This window comes from Synchiropus splendidus, chromosome 8, assembly GCF_027744825.2.
Source record: "Synchiropus splendidus isolate RoL2022-P1 chromosome 8, RoL_Sspl_1.0, whole genome shotgun sequence".
Lineage (NCBI taxonomy): Eukaryota > Metazoa > Chordata > Actinopteri > Syngnathiformes > Callionymidae > Synchiropus > Synchiropus splendidus.
In genome coordinates, this window is record NC_071341.1 from 11,667,104 (window position 1) to 11,694,764 (window position 27,661).

The following is a 27,661-nucleotide window of genomic DNA, read 5'->3' on the forward strand; positions in this document are numbered from 1 at the left end:
TGTGCAGGAGAGCACCGGGGTCTGGGTCCCAGCATCTCCAAGATTCGCAGTCTGAAGATGGACAGGAAAGTTTGGACGGAGGATCTTGTCAAGGTACACACATTCATATATATCTATATATACTTACATAGGGTCAGTTAATCGACAAAGGGTCAGTGAATCAACCTTTTTCAGTTTAAATGAGTGGTTGATTCTCAGTTTTTATTTATATTCCAATTTGTGGATGCAAACGTGCCTACTTCAGATTTAGCCTTGTCTCGCTGATTTAAAAAAAAAGACAGATGTACAAACCACTGTCTAGTAGATGTAAAGTGCTGCCACAGTTCTGCTGTACTCCTCACAAACAATTCAGTTTTAGTTAGATAAGATCTGATTTCCTTTAGTTACCATTTTAAGTATTGTTTTGATGACCACAAACATTTTATCATGACTAGATTAATACACTGATTTCTCACCAGTTGTTCCTGGTGCTTGGAAATGAGCGTGTGAACAGTTTCTGGGCTGCAAACGTTCCGCCAAGTGAAGCTCTGGCACCATCAAGCTGCACGGACGACCGGCGGCATTTCATCACCAACAAATACCGTCAGGGCAAATACAGGAAGTACCACCCGCTGTATGGAAACCAGAGAGAACTCAATAATGTAAGTCCCTACTTCCTTCTGCAAAAAGAAACAAGTTACTCATTGTAGCTTGGTTGGCTCCCTTTTCATGTTGATAGTACCAGTGCTTCACTGTCTTCCACTTTTCTTTCGCCTTTTTCTTATTTTGTATTGGAGAAATTATTCATTTGTTTGGATTAGCTGTATACTGCTCATTGCTCTGCTGATTTTAGGAGTGAAAATGGATGACATTTAAAAAAAAACAGGCCATATTTATTTAATACACATTACATGTTATAACTCTCCCTTGTGCCTATAAGTGGAGAGCGTATTAAGGAAATATGCTGTTGTTGTTTTCACTAAGGGCAAAATTCGCATTGACATTATCATGTTTACAATGCATTACAATACAATTACAATGCATTACTCACAAAGCTTCAATCTGGGCAGATGTCAGCTTGTGCTTCATTAAAAGCCTTAAAAATAGATGAATTACATAAATATTTTTGTGCTATAATGTGTTTGGGTTTGTTCAGATGAACCCAGATCTTTGGCTGCTTCTCTCAGAAGGCTTTCCGTAAGGCCTTTTTGTTAACTCCTTAGCCTTTCTGCAGTTTGTTGTGCTACGGAACCGTATGGGATGAACATCGTCTTTCATGAGGTCAACTAAATTATTAAATCTTGTCTGCGGTTGTTGGGTGCCATCATTATTGGGGAAGAGATCTGCCCCTTAATCCACGTCTGTGATCAGTTTGATTTGACTGAGAATTATATTGCAGTCTTTCCTCTCCTTCTACATACACATTTGCACTTCCATATTAGTCATGACTAATATACATACGTACATACATACATAAACTGCCTTTATGTAGCTTGCCTAACTGGTTTACCCATTTGTTGAACTCTGTTGAACTACCAAAACTTTAAATTGTAGAGATTTCACTGGTTATCGTGCCCTTAGAAAAGGCTCCAAATGCTAGGAAACTTTTGACTGGAAAAGCATTGAGGTGGTGCTTGCCTCCGACAAGTGGCATGACTTGTAGCAGCACAGCATTCAGTTAAAAAATCAACTGCTACAATTCAAAGATTGTTTTGACTCAGGGCAAATGGGACTGGAACATGCATTGAACAGTCATATCAAGCAATCCTAAGTGAATGAGTAGCAGGTGTGTGGCAACACAAGTTAATCTTCACGATCAGTGGCAGCGTTCCTGTCATTTTGTCTTTATGATATTTTTCTCTGCATTGGTTTCCAATTAACACATTAACACATTAAAAACGGCCATGATCGTGTCCTTTCCATGATATGTGATGTACTCTCTCATTGTTATGACACTTGTTCACATGTGATCACGCGAGATTTCTGGCTTGGTGAACAACCTTCTCGATGTGTGGTGAGGCAGAATCAAGATTATCAGTGTGCTTCACTTCAGATGTAATGTTTCATTCCTTTGTCATGTGGCAGGTGTGAAATAACATGCAGGAACATGTGGCATTTTATATTTTAATATACAGTGGGACCTCTGAGATTTTTTTGTTTCTGATTTCGAACGAAAATCCAGAACTCAAACGGCCCAGAAAAAAGCCAGAAGAAGCATAACGTGCGCGGACCGTTCAGCTGACTAGCTGTGTATAACGCAGCCTCTGTATGCAGACGTGTCCCGTTAGCTACATTTACTGACTGTTTTTCCTTCATATTGAGGTGTAAAACCTTTCCTGTCTCCACACTGGACCGTGGTAGAGTGTCACAGGGGAGGTGCTCGCTCTCCACACCTCCGAGGCTGGAGCGCACACTCCTGGGTTTGATGTCCTGTTGTGGGCTGGAGCTGGGACAGGAATGAGGCGAGTCTGGGACAGAGCGTTACTTGGTTTATGACTTTGTCACAGCCAAACTGCACAGAAGCGCACATTCAGAGCTGGACACGCACCGGGCACCTCTTCACTTCTGGAGAGACGTCACTCACTCGGCAACCCCTCCCACATGCAGCGGCCACACACATAGAGGAACAGCGCACCTGCAGCAGACACTCTACATTCACTCCTTCAAAAGCCTATTTTAAGGCTTGGAACGCAATATTTCTTTTTCCATTCATTGAAATGGGGAAAATCGATTCAGATTTCGAACTATTCGCTTCTCGAACGGCCGTCTGGAACGGATTGTGGTTGAGAACCGAGGTTCCACTGTACTGTAACAGTTGCGCCTAAATAAAAATTATAATTATTATCTGGAAAATACTGTAATTACATTCAGAATTCTCTTAGATACTTTAGTAGCAGGTAAAACAGAGGGTTTATAAATGCACTGACACTGACTGTCAGCTCTGCTGTGCCACTTTTGGAACAAACACATCAGGTGTTGGAATGACTTCAACATTACTCCCTGTTTACTCAACAAGAGTGATTAACCGAAATGTGAGAGTAGTAATGGACTATTTCAGCTTGGTCGCTCAGGCAAGACAGCATGTGTACACTTGTAATTGGCCTGTCAGAAGGAAGGATTGCTGTGGTGTGGAAGTCACATCTGCTGATGTGTCCAGGATGGCGTCGTAGGCATCAGTGGTAAATGGAGCGTTTCTGTATGGCGTCCAACTTAGCTGATGTGTGCAAAATTTCCAGCTGGGTCAGTCAATAGCTGCTTAACCCACTTACTGCGCACACTGTATGATTGCCTCTTATTTGAAACAGCTGATGATGAGTGTCAGTTTTCCCTTTCACACTGCAGCCACATTTCCACGAGCGTGCTCTTCCAATCAATGTTTGTTAGTGTTTCTACAGAGGTGTGGCTTCATAAACCTTTCACATCACCGTGCTCCTATTTTAACTTCGCCATTTCCCTGACATAATTACTGTTTTGCCACTCAGGTTTTCTGTTCATATTGAATAGGGATTATTTGAGTAAAATAATGCGTCCCTTTCTGGTCCTTGTGCTTTGTTTTCCTCCTTTTCCTGTGTGTGACGTTGTCCCTCGTTGCTGTAGCTGGAATGTGCATTAACTCCACCTCCCTCTTCTCCTCCCCCGTCTCTCATTGTTTGGCTGTTGCTGCTGAAGAAGTTACTTTCTGCCCTCCTTGCTCATATTTCTCCCTGTCACCGTGACTGACTTTATTTTCATTGACTTCCGTATGGGACCTACAGCAACCAGATCACCTTCTCTGCATTTTTAAACCTCATTATTTTTCAAGCAAGAATCAGAGCTGAAGCTCTCAGGTAAGGCTGTGTGAAATTCAGAGTTGTATTCTCTTATTTGTCGTCCCTGTCAGCGCTGAGTGGAGTCATGTACACACTTGTGTTTGAATGGGAACAAATGGACTTTGGATCTGTGACACGGTGTGATCTTAGTGTGCAAGAAGAGAGTGTGCTTCTTGATTCAGCTTTTTGTTTAACATTTCGTGTTCTTCAGTTGAGTTACAGTTTGTGGGCATCCATATTAATGTGTGTGTGTGTGTAGGCATATTTGTTCCCTTCAAGTGTGTGCGTCCATGTGGTCTCTGTGTATGTCCATGATTGGGTCACCTCCATCAATGGGCTACATTGTTTGTCAACAGCCAGCGTTTTCAGCTGTCTCTCTGTGTTACTGATAAATGCTAATGCATGCAAGCAGTTTTACCAACGTCATGAGGAAGTTATGAAATTATGCTCACGTCACAGTACAATGCACATCAATATAAGCCAACACAATATCATTGACAAACGCTGTTCAGACTTCATGTGTATAAAATGGGAAGCCATGTGTGTTTAAGGCATGTTTACTCTTACATGAGGTCCAATTCAAATGAGATTTAAATTTCTTATGTCATGCGTTAAGTCAGTGTAACTTTAATTGTTGCGTGTTTTCCAGTCCGGGAGGTGAGTAAAAGTTAATTTGAACTTTGACAGATTCTGTAAAACCTTTGATCTGGAACCTATTCAGCTCAATTGCAAACTGATTGCGAAATGGGCACTATAAATGTCTTATCCACATACCTCTTTAATTGTTTTCAATTGAATTCATACCCATGTCCTCTAATGACCCCAGCTGAGACAAAAGTGTAATGCAGTAAAAAATATTCAAGTGAAACTGTGTATTAATCATTAGATGTTGTGAAATCTATTCCAAATGAAAATACATTAGAGTCAATATTTAAATAGCATAACAAAGAACCCAACTCGTAAACTGTGACACATCCAAAAAATGCCTTATATTCACATTTTCTAGTATTTATTTTCCAGATTTTTGCAGCTACTTTTCATTTGGGCTGACCACAACCTGCTCTTTCCATACAAATGACCTCATTTAATGCATTTGTTTATAGGCCTGTGTACCCTCCCTGTGCAATTTTGCTAATTGGATTTTTATAGACAAAAGGTTCCCCATTTTTATTACTTTTTTCCATTTGAGATCTGAGCAGCTAAAAAAATATCAGCCATCTTTTTCCACAGTGGGTTTTCAGATCACGCTCCATATTGACTTCCCTGTTTTTCTTTTCCACGTTCCTTGTTTTTCCTTGTAAGTCTGAAAAATTTCCCCCATCTCATATTCCCTGCTCTCCTCTCCTTCCTCCGTCTGGATTTTAACCTCCACCTCCCTCTCCCACTGTCTGCACGCTGTGATGATGAGATCATGATGGAACGTATGTGAAATCCTGTCTTCCTCATCTGGATTTCATATATGCACATAGAAATGTAAACGTGGGCGCGTCCCATGTGTGATGAAGTGGCTGAGCCAGGGTGGGCCGTGCGTCTTTTTATGTGTATTACGGTGAAGTTCCAGCCAAGTGCAAGTCATTAATGCGTCCGGCTCAAGTGCTTTGATCTTAATTTCCTCCTATTTTGTCCAGTGTAACTGCTGAAGCCAGATGGAGTGGTGCGATTTGAGACACACCCAGATAGAATCGCGCTGTTTCACTCTCTGGGGATCTGTGTCTTGAGTCCCCCTTCTGCTCTCCTCCTAGTGTGATTTTGAAGGGCGTGGGGATTTGGACTCAAAATAAACTATTTCATTTGGCTCTGCTGAAAAATGCAATGGTGCTCACTCTGAGAGTATTATTACTATTGATAGTCCACTGCACACTCTGGCCTACATTCTTTAAAACAAATCTCTGTCCAAGTGGGACGCTGTTGTTTCGTATCTTTTGACACGTAAACTGATGACAGCAAAAACTCTTCACTGGCTGAAGAACTTGTACTTCTGGACTTTGCCATAGTAGGGCAAACCAAATAGTATATGTAGTGTATAGTCTCACAAGCCTAACTTTATACCTAATACCCCGCTCACGCTAAACTTGAAGGCGTCCCTGAGTGCATCCGTAAAGAACAGATCAAACTGGTTTTGCTTCTCAGGATAAGTCCATCGAAGGCACCAGAAATCCCATGTCTGGGGTGAGATGGATCGCAGGGTGAAGACAAAAGGGCCAACAAGTGCGCAGATCTCCTCTGACCAGAGTCCGTTCCTTGTGTTTCTCAGCCCAAACTAATCTCTCGTGCTCATTTCTTTTGTTCAGTGTTGGTTTCTCAGAAACTAAGTGACCATAAAGGCTTGATTCACGCAGTCTCCCCTGAACAGTCGGTGTAGAGATACGTCTTCCGCTTCTGCATTTACCACACAAAGTGCTGTTAGCTCGGCGCCTCTGAGACTGATCTTGCTGATTTGTTGGCATAAGGTTGTGCAAACAGAAGTCTGGGCTGGAGATGAAGCTATAAATGTGAGAAATCAAGTGTAGTTTAACATTCTCCCTATCATGTCCTAATTTAATACTTATGTTTTCTAATGATGTCTTCGTAATTTAATTCATGACCTCTTATAAAGGTGAATTTAACATGTCGCTCCTTTGGAAATATAATATAGAAGTTTCCACAGTTAGCCTTGATCAACATGTTAAGCTGGGGTGTTCTCCTTTTTTGTTGACAAGGACTTGCTTAAACAATTGTGTGTCATGCTCTTATTTATTTGCTTCTAACAGACACACATCAGTTGCTGTCGGTTGTTCAAGTGAATGTGAATACAGGGGCGCCGCATACTGCGACCCAATAACCCACTAGTGACCAGCCTGATTATGATATTGACTGGCTAACCCGGATTTCTGTGAGTGCACTGGCCTTCATTCTGTATGTGGTCAATATGTTGCAGCCATCATGTGTGAACATGTGACTGTGTTCCACACGACCTGCTTGACTCCAGCTGAGCGTGTGTCTTCTGGATGTGCCTGTCTCTTTTGCAACTTCATTCTTAAGTTACGTCCCTGTGTTTGGGATCATTGGTGCTTAAATCAAGGAGTGGTTCTGTCTGAATGCCTCAGTATGCTGTGGAATTTCTCAATCAGTTTCAAAACAGCTTATTGGTTTTAGCAGAGAGCCGACTGGTTTGTGTGTGTGCGGGTGCGTGTGCGTGTGTGTGTGAACTCGCCCCAATCCAAGAAGAGTCCCTCAGCTGAAAAAATAGTTACATCCCTTTTTCCACAGTCATAACATCTTCTATGTTCGACTTCCTCTTCTTTAGATCCTTGTTTACACTGACTTCACCATCTCAGTTTAATTGGCACCGTCAAATTCTCTCTTTGGGTTTGTTGTCAGACAGTTATAGTCTGGATGAAGCAGAATCATCCCAGAGGATGATGCTGATCCAACTGTGAGGAACTTAAACAGTGGTTTTTGTGTTTGGGTTGTGGGAAGATTTCCACTCTGACTTTGCAATGTGTTTGTTTTTGGCTTTAAAAACAAACCGTCTGTTTTTACGAAGCAGTTTTTTTTCCCCCTGAGATCTGTCAGCTGGGGTTGACTCAAACCCCTGATGACCCAGTTAAGGATGAGAATGTCTGATACTGAAGACAAGTTCAGTGTTGGAGTTAGATGTTGTATAAATATCAGAAGTTACTGTTTCATTCTATTGTTTTTTTGAGCAATCTGTCCATCTCTGTCTGTCGGTCTGTCTATCCATCCATCCATCCAGCCAGCCATCCAGGAATAAAATATGAATAAAAGGCATGTTTTTTAAAATAAAAATGATAAGACTCTGATTTGAATGATAGTCTTAGTAGCTAAGAGCTCATAGAAAGTAATCTGTGCAACTCAAGAACTAATAATGGAAACTGTTGAAATAAGAATGTTAGATAAGAAATTATGTTTTCTACGAGCTATAAAAACTAGTTAAAAATGTGCACTATGAAAAATATAGCGCAAATTAGAGTAAAGCATATTTCCACTTTCTTAACAGAAACCGATCAAACAAACTACTTGCTCGGGTTTGAAGTGTTCAAGAACTTCGACTAACATTCTTCGTACCTCCATGATAATAAATGGATGAATTCATGTAAAAGTCTTCGCAGTTTTTTTAGGTGTTGATCAGACAACTGTTCAATCGATAGAACCCTTCTGCCAGACACACTCGGACTTTGTGGTCATGTGCTATTTGTCATCTCACTCACTTCCTGTTCAGATTTCGTGTACAAGGTTTATGGTGCAGGGAAGGATTTGGCTGCTAATGGGCTGGTTAATGATACTGGGATTGTAAAGGAGTCTCAATAGGGAACTGCTCCAAATATGAGGTGATCTTGGAACAAATAAAATGAAAAATTAATAAAGTAGAGTAAGTAGTAACTAAAAAAACGAATACAGCACTAAATACAGCACTCTGTTCTATGTGAAGCAAGTCACTTGTTGGACTGAGAACAGTCGTGATTTAAATGTATTCATGTTGACGTTTTGGAGTCCTTGCTTCTTCATACCTTTTCGCTTGAGAGCAGAACAGGAGGGACAGGTAAAACAAGAGGCAGCACTTTCATTGGGATTTAGACATGAATCACTGGAAAATTGCTCCAGGTTGCTCTGATATTAAATGTGTATACCTCAGATTTAGTTGGTGCTTCGCAAACAGTGTTTTTATTAATACACACAAAACCAGATTTCCTCCAGATCACATAAATCCTCAAATAATTGCTTCAATGATTTTTTTTTTAATTTTACAGGTCTGCCCACATTCTGCTTTGCTGAAGTTTACTGTTTGCCTTATGCGATGTTTTCTGCCTCATTTCTAATGATGAAGAGTAAAGAGAAATACCTGATGTTTTGAGGAAGTGCTCAACCGGCAATGTGTGCTGCAGAAGTATTTATGTGCCCGTAAATCTGGGCTGAAGAGCCGTAACATTTGTTTTTAACAACAGATCAGGGAAGTTCACTTTTGTTACAACTGATAATCTGCTGCTTCACATTGTTTTCTCCAACACTGTACAGCTCCAACGGCAATTTAGATTGAGACTAAAAGCCACTTTTTTAACCATAGAAAGACAAAACATTCAGCTCAGTTGCGGAAAAATTGTGTCTTGTTATGGAATCTAAATTTAATAACTGCTCAGCGATGAGGAAATATTTGAAGTTGAGTTTGTTTAGATTAGAAGAGATTATCTAAATATTTCCGGTTTGGCATGTTCAGGTTCGGTAAGTTTCAGTTACTATATGGCATATAGCATGTGATATTCTGTCTGCACAAAAATGTGAAAAGTTATGTTAAATTGAGTACAATTAAGTTATGTTCCACATTAGTGTTAGGGTTAGTCGTCGCTTGAAGAAGCTTGCCTTAAAAACTTTTTTAGTTTAGTTGTGACTCCAGTTTTGGTTCCTGTTTCTCTTATTTATATTTGATGAATATACCATGTTTTTCGATTTTTAAATTTAAACTCAGTTGTCTTGCCTGAGTGGTTATGCTTACTAACAAAATGATCTCTGTTGTCTTTTCTTTCTAAAGGCGCTGTGTATCAGTGTGCAGTGCAGCGATGTGCTGGAGACGTTGAGTCTGATTTTCTGCGGCGCAGATGTGAATTGTTCGACTGGAATGGCCAACTGCCCTTCCCCTCTTTCCCTGGCCAACACACACGCGCAGCCTTTACAAGCTGAGCTACTGAGCCACAATCTCAACACAGGTAGTGTGTCTGCATATTGTATACATTCTTTTTGTTATGTGAGAGAAAGTCAGTGCATCTAGAATTAATTGTGGCAATAAATTGCAGTAACTGAAAACAGGTGCCGTTACTTGTCAGATTCCTGGAGTCTGGACTGCTCTCACAGGTTTGTGACAGACGATGGATTGCTATTAAGAGAAGAAAATTCCTTGAAATCCCCTGAATTCCCAAGCTGACTGAGATCAGGACCATCTCCAGGCCACTCCAAAGACTCCTTCTCTCAATTTGACATGGATTTATATATCACTTATGAAAACATTGAAGAAAAATAGCATTTCCTCTAAATTAAATGTTTTATTTATTTTGCCATCAGACATGAAACTTGGATTTTTGGCAGATGCAGCATTGATTTTGCACTTGAAATCCTCTAGTAACGTTCAGGAGTGTTTCCAGTGTCCTCTGAGCCGTAATGTTTTCAATAATTGACCGTTGTGGATGTAGGAAGCATTTAGTGGTCAACTATGAAGAAATGTTCTTAAGAGCCTTCATCATTTAACAAATGTATAATGCAAATGAAACGCTACTCGACCAACAAGGATTGAGTTATCCATTTCTTTGGTACCTTTCTTTATCATTACAGCTGTGTAGTGTCATTAAAATATTTCATAACCATTGAATAGAGGAGATAAAATCTCATGAACATGTCTCATAAGCTGCCTTTCAGATGCATTTTTTTAAATGGTGAAGAGACTTGTATAGCTGAAAATGGCCTGGAGCGCCTATCTGCTTATTTACTTACAAACAGCAGATGTTTGACCTCAACATCAGATAGTTGTGTTTCTTCTCACTTAAACTTTAGCTTAAGGTCTTCCTTTTGTCAATATTGGTGCTCTTAGATGTGTTATCCTTTGGTATCTGAACCTGAGGATATGAAACTCAAAATGTGTCATTCTTTCAAAATGGGACACTTGTGACAATGTTGTTTAGCGAAAAAGTGATCGTAACCCTTGTTGGTTTCAGAGTTTCCCCGGTCTGAGGCAGCTGAAAACATGAATCCGGTACACTACTCGCCACCACCTTGTGTGTCGCACAATGGTTTTCTATTCAAGACTGGATCCATGACCCGACTCATAACAGAGCAAAAGGCAAAGGAAGGTGAGCTGTGTAACTTCGTGCTTGCTTTGTGATGAAAAAGTGCAACCAAGTTTGAGAAATTATTCTCTGAAAATCGAAAATGAACCTGCTGAATAGAGGTGATCTACAGTTGTGGAAAGAAAAATCAGATGCCCTATGTTCTCTACTGTATACTAGCGGCAGGACTGCCACATATTATTTTGATATGATGGTTTTTGATCAGTTTTGAACACATTCTCTTTTTATTTTGTTGACTTTGAGGCCGACAATGATGCCGGCATATTGAAACTGTCAAGTTTTGCTAGTTTTTCTAGTAGACAATAAACAAAAACAAGTATTGTTTGTTCTATATTTGCTTGTTATGATCCAGCCTCAGCTTTTGAAACAAAATTTGATCTGAAAAATTTCAGCTGCTGTAAGTGAACTGTTGCTTTCATTCAGTGTGGTGATATCAGATTTGTCAGCACATTTGCTTTTCTTTTTTTTTCAGAATTCAGTCGTCGCTGGTGCACGTTGAATGACGGAGTCTTCAGCTACTTTGAAAGCGATAGAAATTCCAACCCAAATGGGTCCTTGAAGGCATCAGAGATCGTGTGTTTGGCTGTAGACAGCCCTGCGAAACACAAGTAACTCTGTCTTTAGTTGTTAGAACTTGGACTGGTTAATTATTTATTATTTATTCCTTCCCAACCAATCATCTTTATCTTCTCCTCAGATACGAGCACACATTTGAGCTCTACTCAGAATCAGACCGTCTTTATCTATTTGGGACGGATGACCCTGAAAGCCACAAAGAATGGGTCAAATCCATTGCCAAGGTACTTCATTTGTTTTCAAAATGTGTTGTACATCTTGAGGATTCAGTCAATTTTTTGAGGCAACAGGAAACGTTTGCTCATGGAAAGCCATTGCTGACTTGTTTCCTGTGTCACTTTATTTTGGGACTGTATGCTGAATAGGGGTCGGGATCACATGCTGAGGATGATAATCTCAATTATGTTTTGACTTCTCACGGGTTTCTCATAGAGCTTCATCCCAGCCAGAGCAGAGCCTTTGCTGAAGTTGAGTTTTGAGCGGTTGGGACGGCTAAAATGTAAAGATGGATTGAACCTTCAAACATCAAAAGTTGGCTGGTTTGCACTGGTGGGCTCCACGCTGCACGCCTACCTGGACGGCAGCCAGGGAGAAGAAATACATCTTCGGAAACTGAGCGAACTATGTGAGAAGCTGCACTGTCACTTCATCTTTCTGCTGGACAAATTCTAAACTATGTGTAAAACTGGACACGCTCCTCGAAAAAAAGTTGCTTATTACTTATAAATTATTATATTTTACACATTTTTTATTTTCTTTATCAAATTGATGCTGCAGATTGGTTAAAATCAACTTTCACAGCTCTTGTTTTAATTTGTCTTGCATGTAGTAATGTCAAAGTTTCTCATATTTTTCTGTTTTCTAAAACGTTTTTTTTTACAGCAATCCAGCAAGACTCCGGCGTCCTGGTTCTAGTGGAGAAAGGAAGGTAGGTGTAAGACGGTTAAATCTTTTTTATATCCGTTGTTTTCCACCTTCTGACTCCGTTGTCCCTCTTTGATTCCCAGAACTCTATACATTGAAGCGGAGAGGAAGTTGGATTTCTCTGGCTGGTGTGGGGCCATTCAGACTGCAGCGCGCAGCGGAGACACCCTGAGCCAGCAGCAGCTGACCGAGACAGACATACCCATAATCGTCAACAGCTGCATCGCTTACATCACGCAGTGCGGTGAGGAATATTTGGAAATGCATTGCCTTACATAAAATCATTACCAGCCAGCTGACAACAGAAGCGAGACACAGCTCAGCAAAAGTAGAGCTGAACAGATGATGAAGCTCATTTCTGAAGGAATGATGCAGATTCTTTCCTGCTGTGTAACAATGGATCAACTCTTTGCGCCCCCACATATCCTGGAGCTCTGAGAGTGGGATCATGGGGCCATTATTTGTTGTAAGATTCTGAGGAGGAGTGCAACCTCAATGCTGCATGTGAAAGCTAATCTCCCTTTAAACTCCAGGTAATAAGACAGGAAAAAACGGTGTGTTGAAGGCGTCTCAGATGGATGCCATCATGTCTGAAGGACTGCTTCAGTCGGTCAGGGAACAGAAGTCCTCAGCAAAATCAGGCTGAAAAGAACGCAGAGATTCTGTGACTCTCTCATGTAACTTCAACCCGAAAAAGCCGGCAACAGATTGGCAATTTAGGATTCTAAGGAACAATACTTACCTCATCTGATATCAGTTTATAAGCTAATTTTGTAGCGAAATAAAGCATTAAAAGATAAATAATTTCAACATTTAAATTTTGATCTGTTCAAAAACAAAAATCTGAATGAATGAAAGCTATTTGAAAACTACAACAGCAGTCAGTGAGCGCAAACGAGTCATTCCTGGAATATATTCTTACGTAGGCAGACAGACAAACCGCTTACAAGGCTATATAAAATCATTTGTAGATGGTATGTGTTTTATTTTCGTTTACACTGTATTTACATCAGTGACATATCTTTCCTTGTGTTCTATTGATGTTCGCTGCAGGTTTAAATTCTGAGGGTATTTATCGTAAGAGCGGCGTGACCTCCCGTGTGGCGGCGCTGTGCGAGAGATTCCGTCAAGACGCTCGCAGCCTTTGTCTGAAGGAAGAAGAGCACCATGTCGACGACGTCTCCAACACGCTCAAGCGTTTTCTGAGAGAGTTGACAGAAGGACTCTTCACAGCGAAGGACTCCAGTGCCTGGCTTAATGCTGCTGGTGAGATTTGTTGCAATGCAAATTGTTCACTGAAGATATGAATCTTGTGGGAGAATCAAACAAAACGTGTCTTCATTTAGAGGAGAAAAAAAACGGATTCAACTTCTCAACTTGTGTCTTCTAGCCATTCAGGATGAAAGTAAGAAAATCCCACAGTACAAGCTTCTGCTGAACAGACTTCCCCGTGTGAACAAAGCAACGTTACAAGCGCTTATCAATCATCTCTACTGGTAAGGCACATAACGGGCGTCTGTCTAGCATCAACATGACTGATGGATTCTTCTGTCTGCATTCTTAGTGTACAACGGTTTTCAGAAATGAACCAGATGAATCTCCATAACTTGGCGATTGTATTCGGCCCCACGTTGTTCCAGACAGACGGGAAGGACTACACCGCCGGCCGTGCCATTGAGGATCTCATACAGCACTACACACTGATATTTGAGGTGGAACTGGAAATTCTTCAGATATCATTGATGCATGATTGATAACTGAAACAATAAGCAATATGTGTGTGTGATGTAGTTTCCCTCACAAAACTGCGTCTATCCTATGTTTTAAAGCCTTAAATTGTTGTTGTAGAGTTTCTGCACTTAATTCATTTGGTTAAAAACACATGTTTTTGTTTGTTTATGGACTTTAGGAGTGTAAATGAACATGTTTATTAACTGACATTTTTTAAGTACGTTGTTAAACATAAAGAAACTATTATCAGTGTGCAAAACCAGATTGTTGTCAATTCCTGGGACAGTAAAGACTGTGCAGAAGAGCACATGTGGGCTGAGCTATGCTGACTACACACACCAGTTAAGCACCAACAGCATAAAGAGGAGCTTGGAGTGGCGCATAGCCAGGATGTTTTTAGTTTTCATTGAGCCAGTTGTGAGTTCAGAACTCGGAGAGCCTAAATGTTCTCTTTATGATTGTCCAGGCTGAAATGACCTGGATGAAACCATTCAGCCTGTTTTCTCATCAGGATGAAACCGAGTGGAAATGATAAATACACTGCACACTACCCTGCTTTTACAGTAGCTTCCGGATTTGTATAACTGACTGATGGTATTTTGTTCTGCAGGTGGATGAGCATCAGTTGAACAGGCAGATGGAAGAGATTGAAGCCATCATTAAAATGCGAGCTACACTGAGCACTAAGTTTCCCGTAAGTGATGCACTCACGTGCTGATCAAGCTTTTTTCAAGTCAATCTTCACGATATGAAGACTCAAATCATATTGTTTAACACTTGTTTCCTTTTAAACCATTCTTTAGATGGCACGTCCAAATAAATGCATAGGTGAAAGGAACAGCAACTTCTCTTGGACTGCAAATAAAAGAAAAGAAAGATATGTTAATACAAGTAAAGTAATAGTTATTATGATAATCGAGTGCTGCGATAGATTTATTACCGTGGTAATGGCAAAACGGTAACATGGTCATTAACAGGAGGACAGGTGAAAAGCCAGTGTGTCTCTCATATCCGTCTTTTGATCCTTTTACTCTGACCTAAATATCATTAAAATGATTGAAACATTCCATGTCGAAAGACTGGTATTAACATTAAGACTAGTGCTTTAGTGTTTACTTTGATCATTACATGTTTAAACAACGAGGTTTATTCTCATAATACAAAAATATCGTCTTTTCTGTTCTCCTTTTCCTCGTTCTCGGCTTGTGTTGTCTGTGAAATTTGCTGCCATCTAGCGGACCTTTTTAATTCGGCACAGTGTACTGGGTTAAAACGCACACACAAAGTCGAATGTTTCATCAAGACATAATACATTATTTTAGTTTCAGGTGAATATATGAAGTCAGGCATTCATTTTTCTTCACTTACTGAGGAGCAGAAGGCTGTCTGGGCTACTAGGTGCCAAAATTGGGGGACATCCTGGACAGGATCCTGCACAGGACACACAAAGATAAACAACCAGTTTTGCACTCACTCCTGCTGTACTCTGGACATTTAGAGTCAGCAGTTTACTTCTATATGTTTTTATGACTGTGGAAGGAACAGGCGTGGCAGGAAGAAACTCATGCAGTGGAACATATACACACCACACTTCTAGGGCATAAGTTCACCCCTGGATTTGCCTGAAAATTGAACTTCTTGCTGTGAGACTGCAGCACCATGAGTCCACTGTGAACATGTGGAAAATAGTGGGGTTATCAGGAAGATCAGTATCTTAGAAGGGGGATACAAATAGAAGTAGTGCTGTCATTTATGTGTCCTGTCATCTCCCTAGAGCACTGAACCTGGGGGTCACTTCATCTGCACAGTGTACCTGGAGGAGGGGCAGGAAGCTAGGAAGGAGCAGCATGTCCAGGTACCAAACTATGCAAAGCTGATCACACACAGGTCACTTAAGTATCTGCCCACTCAATGTAGTAATGAGTGCTTCTGTGCAGATCCCTGGGTCCATGACTGCAGCCGAGTTGACCTATGAGTTTCTCGACCAGCGCAACATTCCTGTCAAAGAAAAAGATTTCTGGAGCTGCTGGGAAATCTGTGAAAAGGAGGAGATGGGTTAGTGTTGCTTTAAATCTTGTCAAGCTGCTTGATTCACTCCTGAACTTGTTGCCATTTTATTTTTAGTTTTTGACTTTGTCTCAGGCATTTCTTTCATTAGAACATACTGAGATGATTAACCAATTTAGTTTTCCACACAATTCATAAATTGTATTAGGAGAATTTTGAGCACATTTCTACATGCGTGTTCATGAATCTGGCTCTAGCACTATGTGGATTTCCACTTCTCCCTCATTTGACTCCTCAAAGTGAGCGACACCAGAGGCAAGGCTTGCAGGAAGGAAGACTTCATGTCTGGGTTTGTTGTCAGCTCGGTATGTTTGCCATCTGGTTCCTCACCCAGAAGCCTGTAGGCGTTTCATCAAATGCCAGAGAGCCCAGCATATTTGGCAGACTTCTTAATTTGTCAGCAAACCAACATAGCTGATTCAAGCGCGAGGAGACACTGAACACTGGCGGGCGATCAGGGAGGAGCAGGTGCAAATACTCTAATAATAGTTCACTTTTTACCGCATATTGAATCTATTTTTAACCTGCTGGTAAATCCAAATACTGCCAGTAACAAGGTGTTGATGTGTGTCCTCACCTGAAACGCAGTTGTGACCTGTAGATTTAATACAGGAATGACTATGAAACGATTGTGTCATTTGTTTCAATAGGTGGTAAAGTTTAAAGGTTTTTAAATTGTTTCTTCCTGTGATGATAGCTTTGCTTCCTCTAAAGATTTTAATCCAATTCAGCTGTGGTTTATTGACACCGAAGGACTTGTAATGTATATAAATGTTGCAAACTTTCTAGCATTGTGGAAATATCATTTATAGCATTGCATCAGTCAAACTAGTGATGAGCAAATAGTTCCTTGTGTGTGTCACACACTCATATATACACAATGGACTGATATGGTGTGGGTGATTCAGACAGGTGCCCTTTGTTGGAATTAGTCAAATTTTATTTATTTAAATTGAAGACGCTTCATTTCAGGAACACTTCAAAGCATGTGGTAATGCAATAATAATTTTTGGGATTTACGTTAAATGCATTTAAAGAACCTTTCAGAGGGTGTAGATGGATTAGATAGTAACAGGGGTGAGCATTGCTGGAAACACATTCCAAATGAAGTGTTGTTATGCTCAAATATTGAAGGAATCATTGCAGAGTCTGATGGATTCCACACTACTCCTCCTCCGAGTTCTTTCAGTATGTACTGTCACTCATGCAACATGGCAGCTGAACTGATGTTTTTTTCATAGACTGACACACAATGGCAGGAGGTATCACTCCATGTGTTGACATGTTTATGCGTCTGTGCAGTTTGGCCCGTCTCTAACTCAAATAGTAGGGTGAAAAATGGTATAGCAGCACTTGGACTTAGACTTCCTTTATCGTCATTGCACAAAGAACACACAGCAGTGAGACCTTAGCATTGGAATGCCATTGCTTGGCTTCCGGTTCCAATAATAATACTTGCATATTAATAATAACTTATAACAATATGATAAATACTAAATAAATACATACTAATGAGTGCAAAACGAACACTACTAAGTGCAAAGGAAGTGAAACTAAGTTAAGTGCAAAACAGAATAACAGAATGTGAACACAGACAGAAAACCTTCTTGGTGCAGCTACTGTAATAATCCACAGACATTGATGAATAATCCTATATCTTGGTGTCAGTGGTGGATATCAGTGTGAGGCTTTCAACTTGACAGTGTTTGGGTTTCATTCTGTTTCCCTCAGAACGTCCTCTACACTTTCGTGAGCGAGTCTTGCCCATCCTTCACTCTTTTGGCACAGACTCCTATCTGCTTATCAAAAAGCATCAAGCCATGGAGGCGATGATCCTCTACCTAGGTAAACAAGCAGATCGGGCTCCACCACATATTTCTTTCCCAACCTGTCCCAATATTAGTGTGATGTGCATCCTTATTGTTTTCCAGCGGGGAATTCTGAGCCCACCAAACATGGCATGATGAAATTCCGAGAGGAAAGAAGCATCTTGGGTTTGGGACTCTCCTCTGGGAATTTCAACGACAAGTATTTCATTCTGAATTCCAGCTCCCTCCGGATGTACAAGGAGATCAGAGTAAGACGGAGTGAAGGGATTAACGTCAGCGCTCTCAGACTCCCTTCATGACTTTCTCTTTCTTGAATTTTTAGAGTAACCGCCCAGAACGTGACTGGCCAGTGAAAAACCTGACGGTGTACATGGGTGTGAAGAAGAAGCTGCGCTCCCCTACATCGTAAGCACATTTATAAAAGTTGCTAAGTACACTGTCTTGCATGTGTACATGGACACATGGTCAGCAAAGCAAACTCCAGATGCTAAAGCTTCAAAATGGGTTACCTATTTATATTTATAAGGGTGTTTGTGAGAACAAGATGAATAATTGGAGGGTGTGAATTCAATTAGACCTTATTGATATGGAACACAGATCAGATGTTTGATACTATTTATTAAAAATTAAACGCCTAACAAGGTACTTAAAACACCTCAGAGTGTACATTAGAAAGGCAGATGAAGCATTTAACTTCTTTTTTATGCTGCTTTTGCATGTTCAGGACATCCTTCCACTCTTACCACATTTTCATTCAAGCCCTGACTTACTTTTTGCGTTTTACTGTAAATGGAGCCTGTTATTTTTTCTCACTTTTAATAGTCATTTACAGTGTAAGTCAGATGAAATCTCATCTGTATTGGTATTTCCTGACTTAGCAGCAAAGTTTCCACAGATTTGCTTGTTGTTTGAGACAATACTTAAGTCTTATACCTAAATCATTTATTAAGGTCTTATATCTAATCTTAAATCAAAATATTGGTAACTTCTTTTTTTAGCAAAGCAGCCATATTTGTTAAGTTTAATTCAATATGACTTGAAAGATACAAACTTAAGATTTAACAGCGACCGCCATCAGTGCTGTTAACCAGCAGGGTGCTGATGAAGACTGTAGGTCGAAGACAGAAAAGGAGAGGGGAGGCGTGCCAGTAGACCGAGGGAGAAGAGGAAGGAGGACATGAAGTTTGTAGGTTTGAGAGAAGAGGAAGCAGAGGGCAGGGTGAGATGGAAGAAGATGATCCGCTGTGGCCACCCCTTAAGGGAGAAGCCGGAAGAAGAAGAAGTTGTCTCTGCATCTTATACATGTGCGCCTGAAGATGCTACTCTGTTCTTCTTTATAAAGCACTTTGTGAACAGCATTCTGAAGCTGCTGTATCAATAACTTTTATACTTTTTTATATAATTTAATTGATATATTTTGGAACAACTATTATAATAACAACAACAACAACAATTATTATTATTATTATGTTAAAAAATATTACATTATAGGTTAAAAATATGTTACATTATAGGTTACCCTTAAACCGTAGTCCATTTCCGAGATACCCGAGGTATCCACTAGAGGCCACTGTATGGCTAAAAATGGAAAAGGAACTTGCTTTTTATTTTATCTCTTGGGTGTTGAAACGCATTACAGTCACATGCAACAAGGCCACGGCAGTTGAGATCTGGTAGGTCTGCTGGGACCATTTTTATTTCTCATGACTGCAATGTTGTCCTCAGCTGGGGTCTGACGGTGGTCTATGAAGGTGTGAAGCAGGAGAAACCGGAGAAACATCAGTGGTGAGTTTCATTGGCTCCTCAGTTTGGGGAAGTAAGACCCAACTGCGCTCAGTGCTCATTATGAGGTTGCATGTTCTTAAATAGTGTGTCATGGAGCTGCCTCAGCTCCACATCAGTGGTAAATGTCTCTTTCAGTCTGTGGTAGGTGGCGCTTTAATTCAAACAGTCTTAGAGTCATCTATCACTAGATGCTTCTGAAGCCTTGTTTGTTCTCCTACTAACACTTTATACACATCAACAGTGGCACCTCTTCTCTCTCAGATGCTTGACCTTCATCATGATATTTAGCTTTGAAATCTGGTCACAGCCTGAACTAATGAATCAGTTGGTCTGAAGACGCCTTGACAGTTCTCAAGTGCAGGATTAGTCCTGTAAATACATGCACAAACCTAGTGTTACAAATGTATCCAGATGTGAAGCAGAAGAAAGGTAGTGGTAACTGGAGGCCCAAATAATAATCATAGTCATTTTCACTTTTTTGACCTTTTTTGAATTTGTTACGGTCCAGTTCCATGTTCTACTTGTCATATTCCATTCAGCAGAATGAGAATGTTGACGTGGAGTCTCATAATTCTATCTGGAGGAACAAGGCTGAACCTTAGTTTCAGATGGTAAAGAAAATCTCCTCAAAGGTCAACGAGACACACGAGTTCACCTGCTTCCAAGGCATGATGCGGCATGCTAGCGGCGTTTATGGATGACTTGGTGGGTGTGTGCGTCATCGCTGCAGCGTTACAGTTGGCTCCACACTGTCAAGCGTTGTAGATATCAAACCTGTTGTAAAGAGTGTTGTTTTTGTCATGCTGGAGGCGGAATCATCGCTCCGCTATGCTTCGTGATGACGTTCCTCGCGGCAAAAAAACATCCGAGAGGAAGGAGGGATATCAGAAGGATTAAGCTTCTCTTATATATATATATAACACAGGCATGTAATTGCAGATATTCTTTTGTATAATATCAACGGCTCCTATAAAGAATAGCACAAGGTCCAAAAAAACTGCAAAAGATTATGTCTATGTGATCATTTTACATCTTTTTTTATATTTTTCAGTGTAGACTTAAGTTTTTACAGTCCTGTTTATTCACTTTCAGCTCAGCCATTTTCTCGCTAAATGTGAGATAATGTTTGTTGCCTGCCACTTGGAGGCGCTACCTCTTTACATCGAGTTTATAATAATACCAGGGACGAGAACAGTAATAATAATTATTATCAACTACCACTCTACTTAATAGTAGTTGGCTGATGAGGCTTCATGAAACAGTGTCCATATATTCACTGCACAGTTGGAAATGATTTTTCAGTGGTTGGTTGAGCAGACAGTGCCATCTAGTGGGCACTGAAATGAAGACCCTGTTTCATGAACCCAAATAGGAAGGTTTTGCACCTGCAATGCATGCTGGGACGCCTTGGACTGTGAGTAGTTACATTTGTGTTTCTAAAAGGAAAGTTTTTTTCTTAAACCCCAGCTGGGGTGCGTCTTGAAAGAGTCGCTGGAACAAAGCAAACTTTTGAATTCATATTACCTGGATCAGATGTGCGAGCAGGATGAGGACTGAGTAGTTTTCTTAAGGTCACAGATTTAAAAGTGCAAATGATTCCATTGTAAAAAAAAAAAAATTAACTTGCCACTAAACCCTAATGAGGAGTTTATATCCATGACATAGTTCAAATGCGACACCAATAAAATGGTTCTCAGATGAGTCTTTCACACACATTTGGCTCGATGCTCATTTTCCACATTGATCTCATAATCCGCTGGTCCATTTTAACTGGCTGTCAACTGTTCCAGCTGCAGCATTTTTATAGAGACTCGTTTTACGAGGACCTGTGTCAAACTCAAGGCCTGAGGACCACATCCACACCTCTGTATAGCGTCACGTCAGAGGATCCAGTGCACCTGTTTGGCTTCAGCCTCTGGTCTAGAAAGGTCAACCGAGAAGGTCCATGAACAGAAGCGTTGGTTTAAAAGAAAGGCATTCTTATGGGAAAGATGGATGGTGGGATGGAAAGATGGGATGGAGGAGCCTTTTCTAGACTCCTTCAATTCAAGTGAGAGCCCAGCTTGAGTGATTCTAAAGTGCATGGGTGTGAGATAATTTCATAAATAAATCAGAATAGTGGCCTTATTCCAGGGATGTCTCGATCCCTGTTTGTCATTTTGGTGAAGAGTTCTTACAGTGTTGCGTATCATACTAGACTGTCAGTTCTAACGTGCTTGTAACTGTGTCTGTGTCGAGTGCTTGACAAGTGAAGTATTGAGAATTTGGCCTGCAGCAATTCTAAATTGAATAAATAAAGTTTATTTATTCAGCGCCGCAGTGTTGCTGATTACCCAGAGGGGCTGTGTGATGTCAACTCAGTGGCATTAAACGTGCGTGTTCACAAACAGGCTCGACAGAGACTGACGCTCTCTCACATCAAAGACCAAAAACATGCCAGCAATCCCTTTACGGCTTTGTGCTCATTTGCAGGTATCTGTGCTGTAAGACTCAGACAGAAATGATGGAGTGGTACGCCACCTTCTTCAGCATCCAGGTGAGTTTGGGCTAAGATGTTCTGAAGATGATATTTATTATATTAACATTGGTATATATGCAGTGGAAAAGCCACGTGTTGCATGTGTCAATATCCTCTTGCGCTTCTTCAAGAACGGCGGTGACATTTGGCCGGAGGATGGAGTCCAGCGGACGCGAGTGAGCCGGGTGCACCCCGATACGCGACACGGTAACATCTCGCTGATTCCGCTTCGTGGCAGTGAAAATGAGATGCGGAACAGCGTAGCAGCTTTCTGCCAAGACCCGCTTGCTGTGAGTTGATCTGCCAATCACTGGGACAAATGTGGACGAGCGGAAGGCTCCGTTCAGAGACTTTGATGCTGGACACAAACTTGAAACACCGTCGTCGACTGGGCGGAATGATTGAGACGAACACGTGTGCAGCATCAATGATCTCTGCTTTGTGATCGAATATTGATTATATCATAAAGGCTGGATTCTTAAACTTGTTTTTGTCATTCTACAGTAGCTTTGACTGAAACCTCAGGTTTAACTAGCAAATACCAAAGTTCAGAGACTAGTTTGTTTACCTGTTTAAGAATCCAGGCTGAGGGTTGGGCAGCGGACGGCAGCATCTTTTGCATTGCAGTGATGAGATTTAAGAGGAGGCCAAGCCATCATGCTCGGGGCTTCCAAAAACAGCAGGGGCTGAAACAAAGAGAAAACACATTTGGTGGAAACGTCTGTAAAAGTGTAGTGATGGTTACATGTGTTCGTTTGAACATCTGCATGATGACGATGCTGTTGTCGCCTGCTGGTATTTTACACACGTATTACTTCAGCTCCATCTGCTCTTTGATGATTCCACCTCAATACTGTTGGCCCACAGGTAGTTTCTGTTGTCTTCTCATTGTGTTGACAGCTGCAGATGTTTTCCTGCAGATTAGGTCTCACTAGACGTGTTTAAGTGCCAGGTCTGCTCCATGAATACTTTAGTAAACTTTAGGTGGATGATAAGACGCGATAACGCAGACTGTTATTATTAATTTGATTTAATTTAAGTTCCAAGGAATATTGTTCTTGTTGTCCAACTCTGTGTAATTGCTTGTATGTCTTGCAGCTCTTTAGAGATGTTCGATAGTGAGGATGCCGATGGAGGTAAGACGATATGCATGCAAATATGAACCAAATTCAGCACAGTGTAAAGCTGTTTCATGAACAGAAAAAATATTTTTTTTATGGTAAAAGGTATATGTAATATCAGGGCTGCCACTTATACCACATACAATATATACATATATACATATATATATATATACACACACACACACACACACACACACACACACACACACACACACACACACACACACACACACAGTATACGGTGTGTTGTCATAGCCGAAAGAACCGCTGCTGGGAACTTAACTTAAAAGGATAAAGTAATGTGTCACTGGCATCATTGGAGGTCCCAGAGACTTTTGAGGTAGAAACTGACTTTTATTTGTACCACGGCATTGTTGGAAGCGGAATTTCGGGCTATTGTGAGAGGATGAAGTGTCTGAACGGTAATGCAAATGTAATGTGAAAGGGCCAGTAGTACAAAACATAAAATGCATTTGGGAAATAGACTTACTCTGTCTTGAGTGCTGTTTTGATGCCCTCTCTTCACTGTTTTAATAGCTTCTTTCTGTTGTTTTGATAGTGTTGGTATCATCACTTGACTTTTGTTTACGTTGAGATACTGCCAGTTTTGAAACTCCTTTGAGGTCAGGGCAAAAATAATCCTGCAGGTCAGCGAAGGGCTGATGGCTGCCACTTGTTGGGCTTCATGGAACACTGTGCTCTTTTCCTAGCTCAGTAGGTGGCGCTCTTGGTTTAAAAATGGTTCTCTGAAGTTGATCAAGTCCAAAGATTAGGTAGTGCCATCTAGTGGGCTGTGAAAATGCAGACAGTGTTTCATGAAGCATGGTGAGCCCATCATTCAGAGTAAACTTGTAAACTTTTACAGATGACGCTCTTCATCTTTTGGTTAGAGGAACAGGCTTAGATGCTCACTGGCTCGATTAGAACATCCCGCTGCCCTGCAACGCTTCTGCATTTCTGCTCTGACACTGACCTCCAGTGACGTCACAAAGGCTCATTTCTAGTTCTCGCATCTCACTTTTCGGTTCTGGCTTTGATTCACTTAGTACTAGATTTACACATATTTAGCGCTGTTATTCAACAGAACCAGAATTTTCATACCAACTTTTCAAGGAGATTGACACCTCAGTCATCATGCCACTCCAACGACGTTGGCTTTGAGGAGCGACTGTTTGTCTTTTTTCCCAGGGATGGGAGTCGATAAACTTGAATTTTTCATATACTCAACTTCATTGTTTTGCTGATAACATCAAGTTGTAGTGTGTCAGACATCTTGAAAGAAACAAATCCAAGAAAATTCTAAATGTAAATAAATATATAATAAATAATCTCTGTTTTGGGGTCCATCATGCCCGAGCCCATCAAAGGCCAGCATGTCCCTGTCAGAGGACAGTTCTTGTCTTTTATTCCGACCCTTGGATGTCGTATATATATAGCTGCAACAGGCTGTTGTCATTCCTCTCATGTGCACCGCTGAATTCAGTTGTTTTCCTCTGAAGGTTTCACTCTGGTGTCCTGATGACGGCGTCCTTGACCTGCTCCTGTGAGTGCAGTAAATCACAGCTTTCTGTGAGTTTGGACCTCAAAGGAGAAGCAGGAAGACTGACCATGAAATACTCTGCATTCCCACTGGTGTATTGGTCAGCCATCGATGGATTGGACTGGAGCACAAAACCCCATTTTTCTTTAAAAAAAAAATGTATACTTAAGAACTTTAGTCCAACAATGTGCAGGACGTTTTGGCCCGTCCATGTTTGCTCTTTTAAATCTCCATGCTTTTGGTGTGTCAGCAAAGTCTCCACTCAGCATTATCACCTTGGGTCTGTTACATTTTGTTGGAGCTTCCGTCTGTGTGTTAAAGGTCCATGACAGTGCAGCGATGTCGGATTGTTGTTTACCACTTTCTGAACACCCACGTGACATCATCTGTTACCCCTCAAAAACACGCCCCATGGAGTCGTCCTCTTGTGAATAGCTCTTTTAGACTCACGTTGTAAAGATTTTTATTTATTTGAAATAGTTGTGGGCTCTAGACCAGCACTGTGGAGCCTTTTTCTAGTCTGTAAGTGAAGTTTCAAGGAGCCAGAAATGTGTATTGAAGTGGGTATCAACTGTACATTCCGTGTGTGTCTCCCGCTATGATTTAAAAAATTTTAAATCCATAAATCCTATCGATGTAGTTGCAGAAGACGGATGAACGATTAGCTAGGACAGTAAGGTGCACTTGGACTGTGACACAGCCTGGTGTCACAATCATTAGTATCATTTATATGCCGTTAATCTGATCAAATCCACAACCTTTCTGAAATGTCACGTCTTCCACCAGACTCCGTCCACTGTGCAATGAATATTTCAGCCATTAAGAGATATTTTTAGATCCAACAAGTCGTCTGTGAATGTGTACATGATTGTAGGTAAATCACATGGTGAATATTTTATATAATCAATGTATATTTTCTCGCTGTCTTGTATTTTTCTGTGACAAATTAATCTGTAAACTCTAATAAACACATTCTGCAGCATTTCTGTTTGAAGGAAGTTGAAGTGGCGATGCGTCTCATCATCTTTCATTTTCTCCTTTTTAGTTATTCTCTACCTAACTTTCTTTTTATTCTTTGTTTTTTTCTTTTACTCGCTCTTTTTGTCTTGTCTTTTTCTTATTTTTACCTTTCTCTTTTTCTTTTTTCATGTTCTTCTATCTACCTTTTTTCTTTTTTGACTTTTCTTCTTTTTCCTGTCTGTTGTTGGTGATGTGCCGATGAGGCTTCATGAAATAGTTTCCTCATTTTCAGAGGTGAATAGGCGGCTCTCTTGGTTATGATACGATGTTTCATTGAAATGGTAATTGAAATACAATGATTTGAGAGCAGAGAGTGCCATCTAGTGGGCTCTGAAAATAACACTGTTTCATGAAGCCTCATCAGCTCATCACCATATATTGGTTCATTCATTCTCTTCAGCTGGTTCCTCCTCCTCGCAACACTCACCTTCAACTTACTGAAGTCACTACATCATCAGCAAACATCATCATCCCTGACGTCTACCCTCCAACCTGTTCATCACTGTAGCAAGTCCTGAGAGTAATCCTACACGTCACTACTATTACAGTCTCACTGTCCGCATACATGTTGTGGGAAACCCTCAAATACCTCGTATACTAATGCGGATTCTATTACAAGTAACATCCGACTTACGGACGCGAACGGTTCTGCCCAACCGGTCATAAGTCGGATTGGACGTAAGTGGAATGCCATTCAAAATGGCCGACGCGAGGGTTATATGTGCTACTGTAGTGGTAGATGGCTGTGTGAGAGTGAGATGCTGGGATACTGTGTTGCCGTAACTGTCGTACGCGATGCTGTGCTGCCACGGGCTGCGGTGCCAGACGTTGAATTAAAAAAAAGCATCTGCTGGCCGTGGTTGTAAGTACGGGTGGTCATAAGTCGAACAGGTCCTAAGTCGGATGTTACTTGTACTGTATTTTAGTAGACATTTGCGTGAAAATGGTAGTGATAGGCTTATGAGGCTTCGTGAAACAGTACTCTCATTTTCAGAGTCCACTAGATGGCACTCTCTGCTCTCAAATGATTCCGTTTGAGCAACCATTTCACTGAAACCTCACACAGCACCTCCTACTGAGCTCTGAAAATTGGGACACTGTTTCATGAAGCCTCATGTGCCCTTGGAGTGTCCTCCAGGTATTTTTACCCCAGTTGAACACCTCAGAGTTTAAAGAAACTTACAATTGTCTACAGGTGTGAATGGATGTCTGCCCATATGTCCCCTGGCTAGCAACCTGTCCAGGGTGTCCCCACTTTTCACCCTTTGCAGCTGGTATCTCTGTAGTTTTGCTTAGGTGTTCGAGTTTGGTTTAGAGCCCTCTGAATGTTCTCAAACTGTTGGGAAACTTGACTCGATTACTACAAACGCCACACAGAAGAATCCAGGTTCACTTCAAACCTTTAACCCCTGAAGTATCCTTATCCACCAGAAACCAAAACTGTATTCTAATTCACATTACTCTCAGCTGAACATATAAAACACAGCTTCAGTGTATTTTGATGCCCCATGTGTGTGTGACCGCCGCGATGCAGTTTCGCTGTAGAACACTATATGAAGACAAAACATTTTCCAGCCCTGTGGGATTCATGAAACGCTCTGACATGCAGCGACCTCCTATATGGTGTGGGCTGTACATTGGGCTGGGAGGGGGCGCTCGAGGAGGTTTGCTATGTATGTCTGCACGTCACTGTGGTCCAGCAATTTCAGTTTTTTCCTCTAAGAGGAGCTGACACATCAGGGTCACCGTGCACCTTGAGACCCACCGGAGAGACCCACGCGGGGCAAAGACTCACCGGAGTCCCTCACGATATCACCCACACACACACACACACACAAGACCCTTGAGGGGAGCACACGCACACATTAATATACGGGACATCTTAAAGTGGCCTTTACCATATAGGTCAGCGCAGCAGCCTCCTGA

The 27,661-nt window shown here is 41.1% G+C and overlaps 1 protein-coding gene across 3 annotated transcripts in view; it reads left to right on the plus strand.

Moving 5' to 3' along the window:
* Positions 1-25,728, plus strand: part of LOC128764302 (arf-GAP with Rho-GAP domain, ANK repeat and PH domain-containing protein 1-like) — a 44,226-nt gene extending 18,498 nt beyond the window's left edge. The window contains exons 12-34 of one of the 3 annotated variants that reach the window (XM_053873993.1): positions 8-93; positions 459-641; positions 9,316-9,490; positions 10,490-10,624; positions 11,094-11,229; positions 11,319-11,421; positions 11,630-11,822; positions 12,080-12,125; positions 12,205-12,365; positions 13,175-13,387; positions 13,512-13,617; positions 13,686-13,833; positions 14,463-14,546; positions 15,627-15,707; positions 15,790-15,907; positions 17,651-17,764; positions 17,851-17,996; positions 18,071-18,153; positions 19,474-19,533; positions 22,006-22,069; positions 22,183-22,341; positions 23,150-23,187; positions 24,675-25,728. In XM_053873993.1, the coding sequence (XP_053729968.1) occupies positions 8-93; positions 459-641; positions 9,316-9,490; positions 10,490-10,624; positions 11,094-11,229; positions 11,319-11,421; positions 11,630-11,822; positions 12,080-12,125; positions 12,205-12,365; positions 13,175-13,387; positions 13,512-13,617; positions 13,686-13,833; positions 14,463-14,546; positions 15,627-15,707; positions 15,790-15,907; positions 17,651-17,764; positions 17,851-17,996; positions 18,071-18,153; positions 19,474-19,533; positions 22,006-22,069; positions 22,183-22,341; positions 23,150-23,170 (2,615 nt within the window). In that variant the 3' untranslated portion in view covers positions 23,171-23,187; positions 24,675-25,728. The remainder of the gene's footprint in view (positions 1-7; positions 94-458; positions 642-9,315; positions 9,491-10,489; positions 10,625-11,093; positions 11,230-11,318; positions 11,422-11,629; positions 11,823-12,079; positions 12,126-12,204; positions 12,366-13,174; positions 13,388-13,511; positions 13,618-13,685; positions 13,834-14,462; positions 14,547-15,626; positions 15,708-15,789; positions 15,908-17,650; positions 17,765-17,850; positions 17,997-18,070; positions 18,154-19,473; positions 19,534-22,005; positions 22,070-22,182; positions 22,342-23,149; positions 23,188-24,674) is intronic. The other 2 variants (XM_053873994.1, XM_053873995.1) reach the window with 2 other exon arrangements.
* The last annotated feature ends 1,933 nt before the right edge of the window (positions 25,729-27,661 follow it).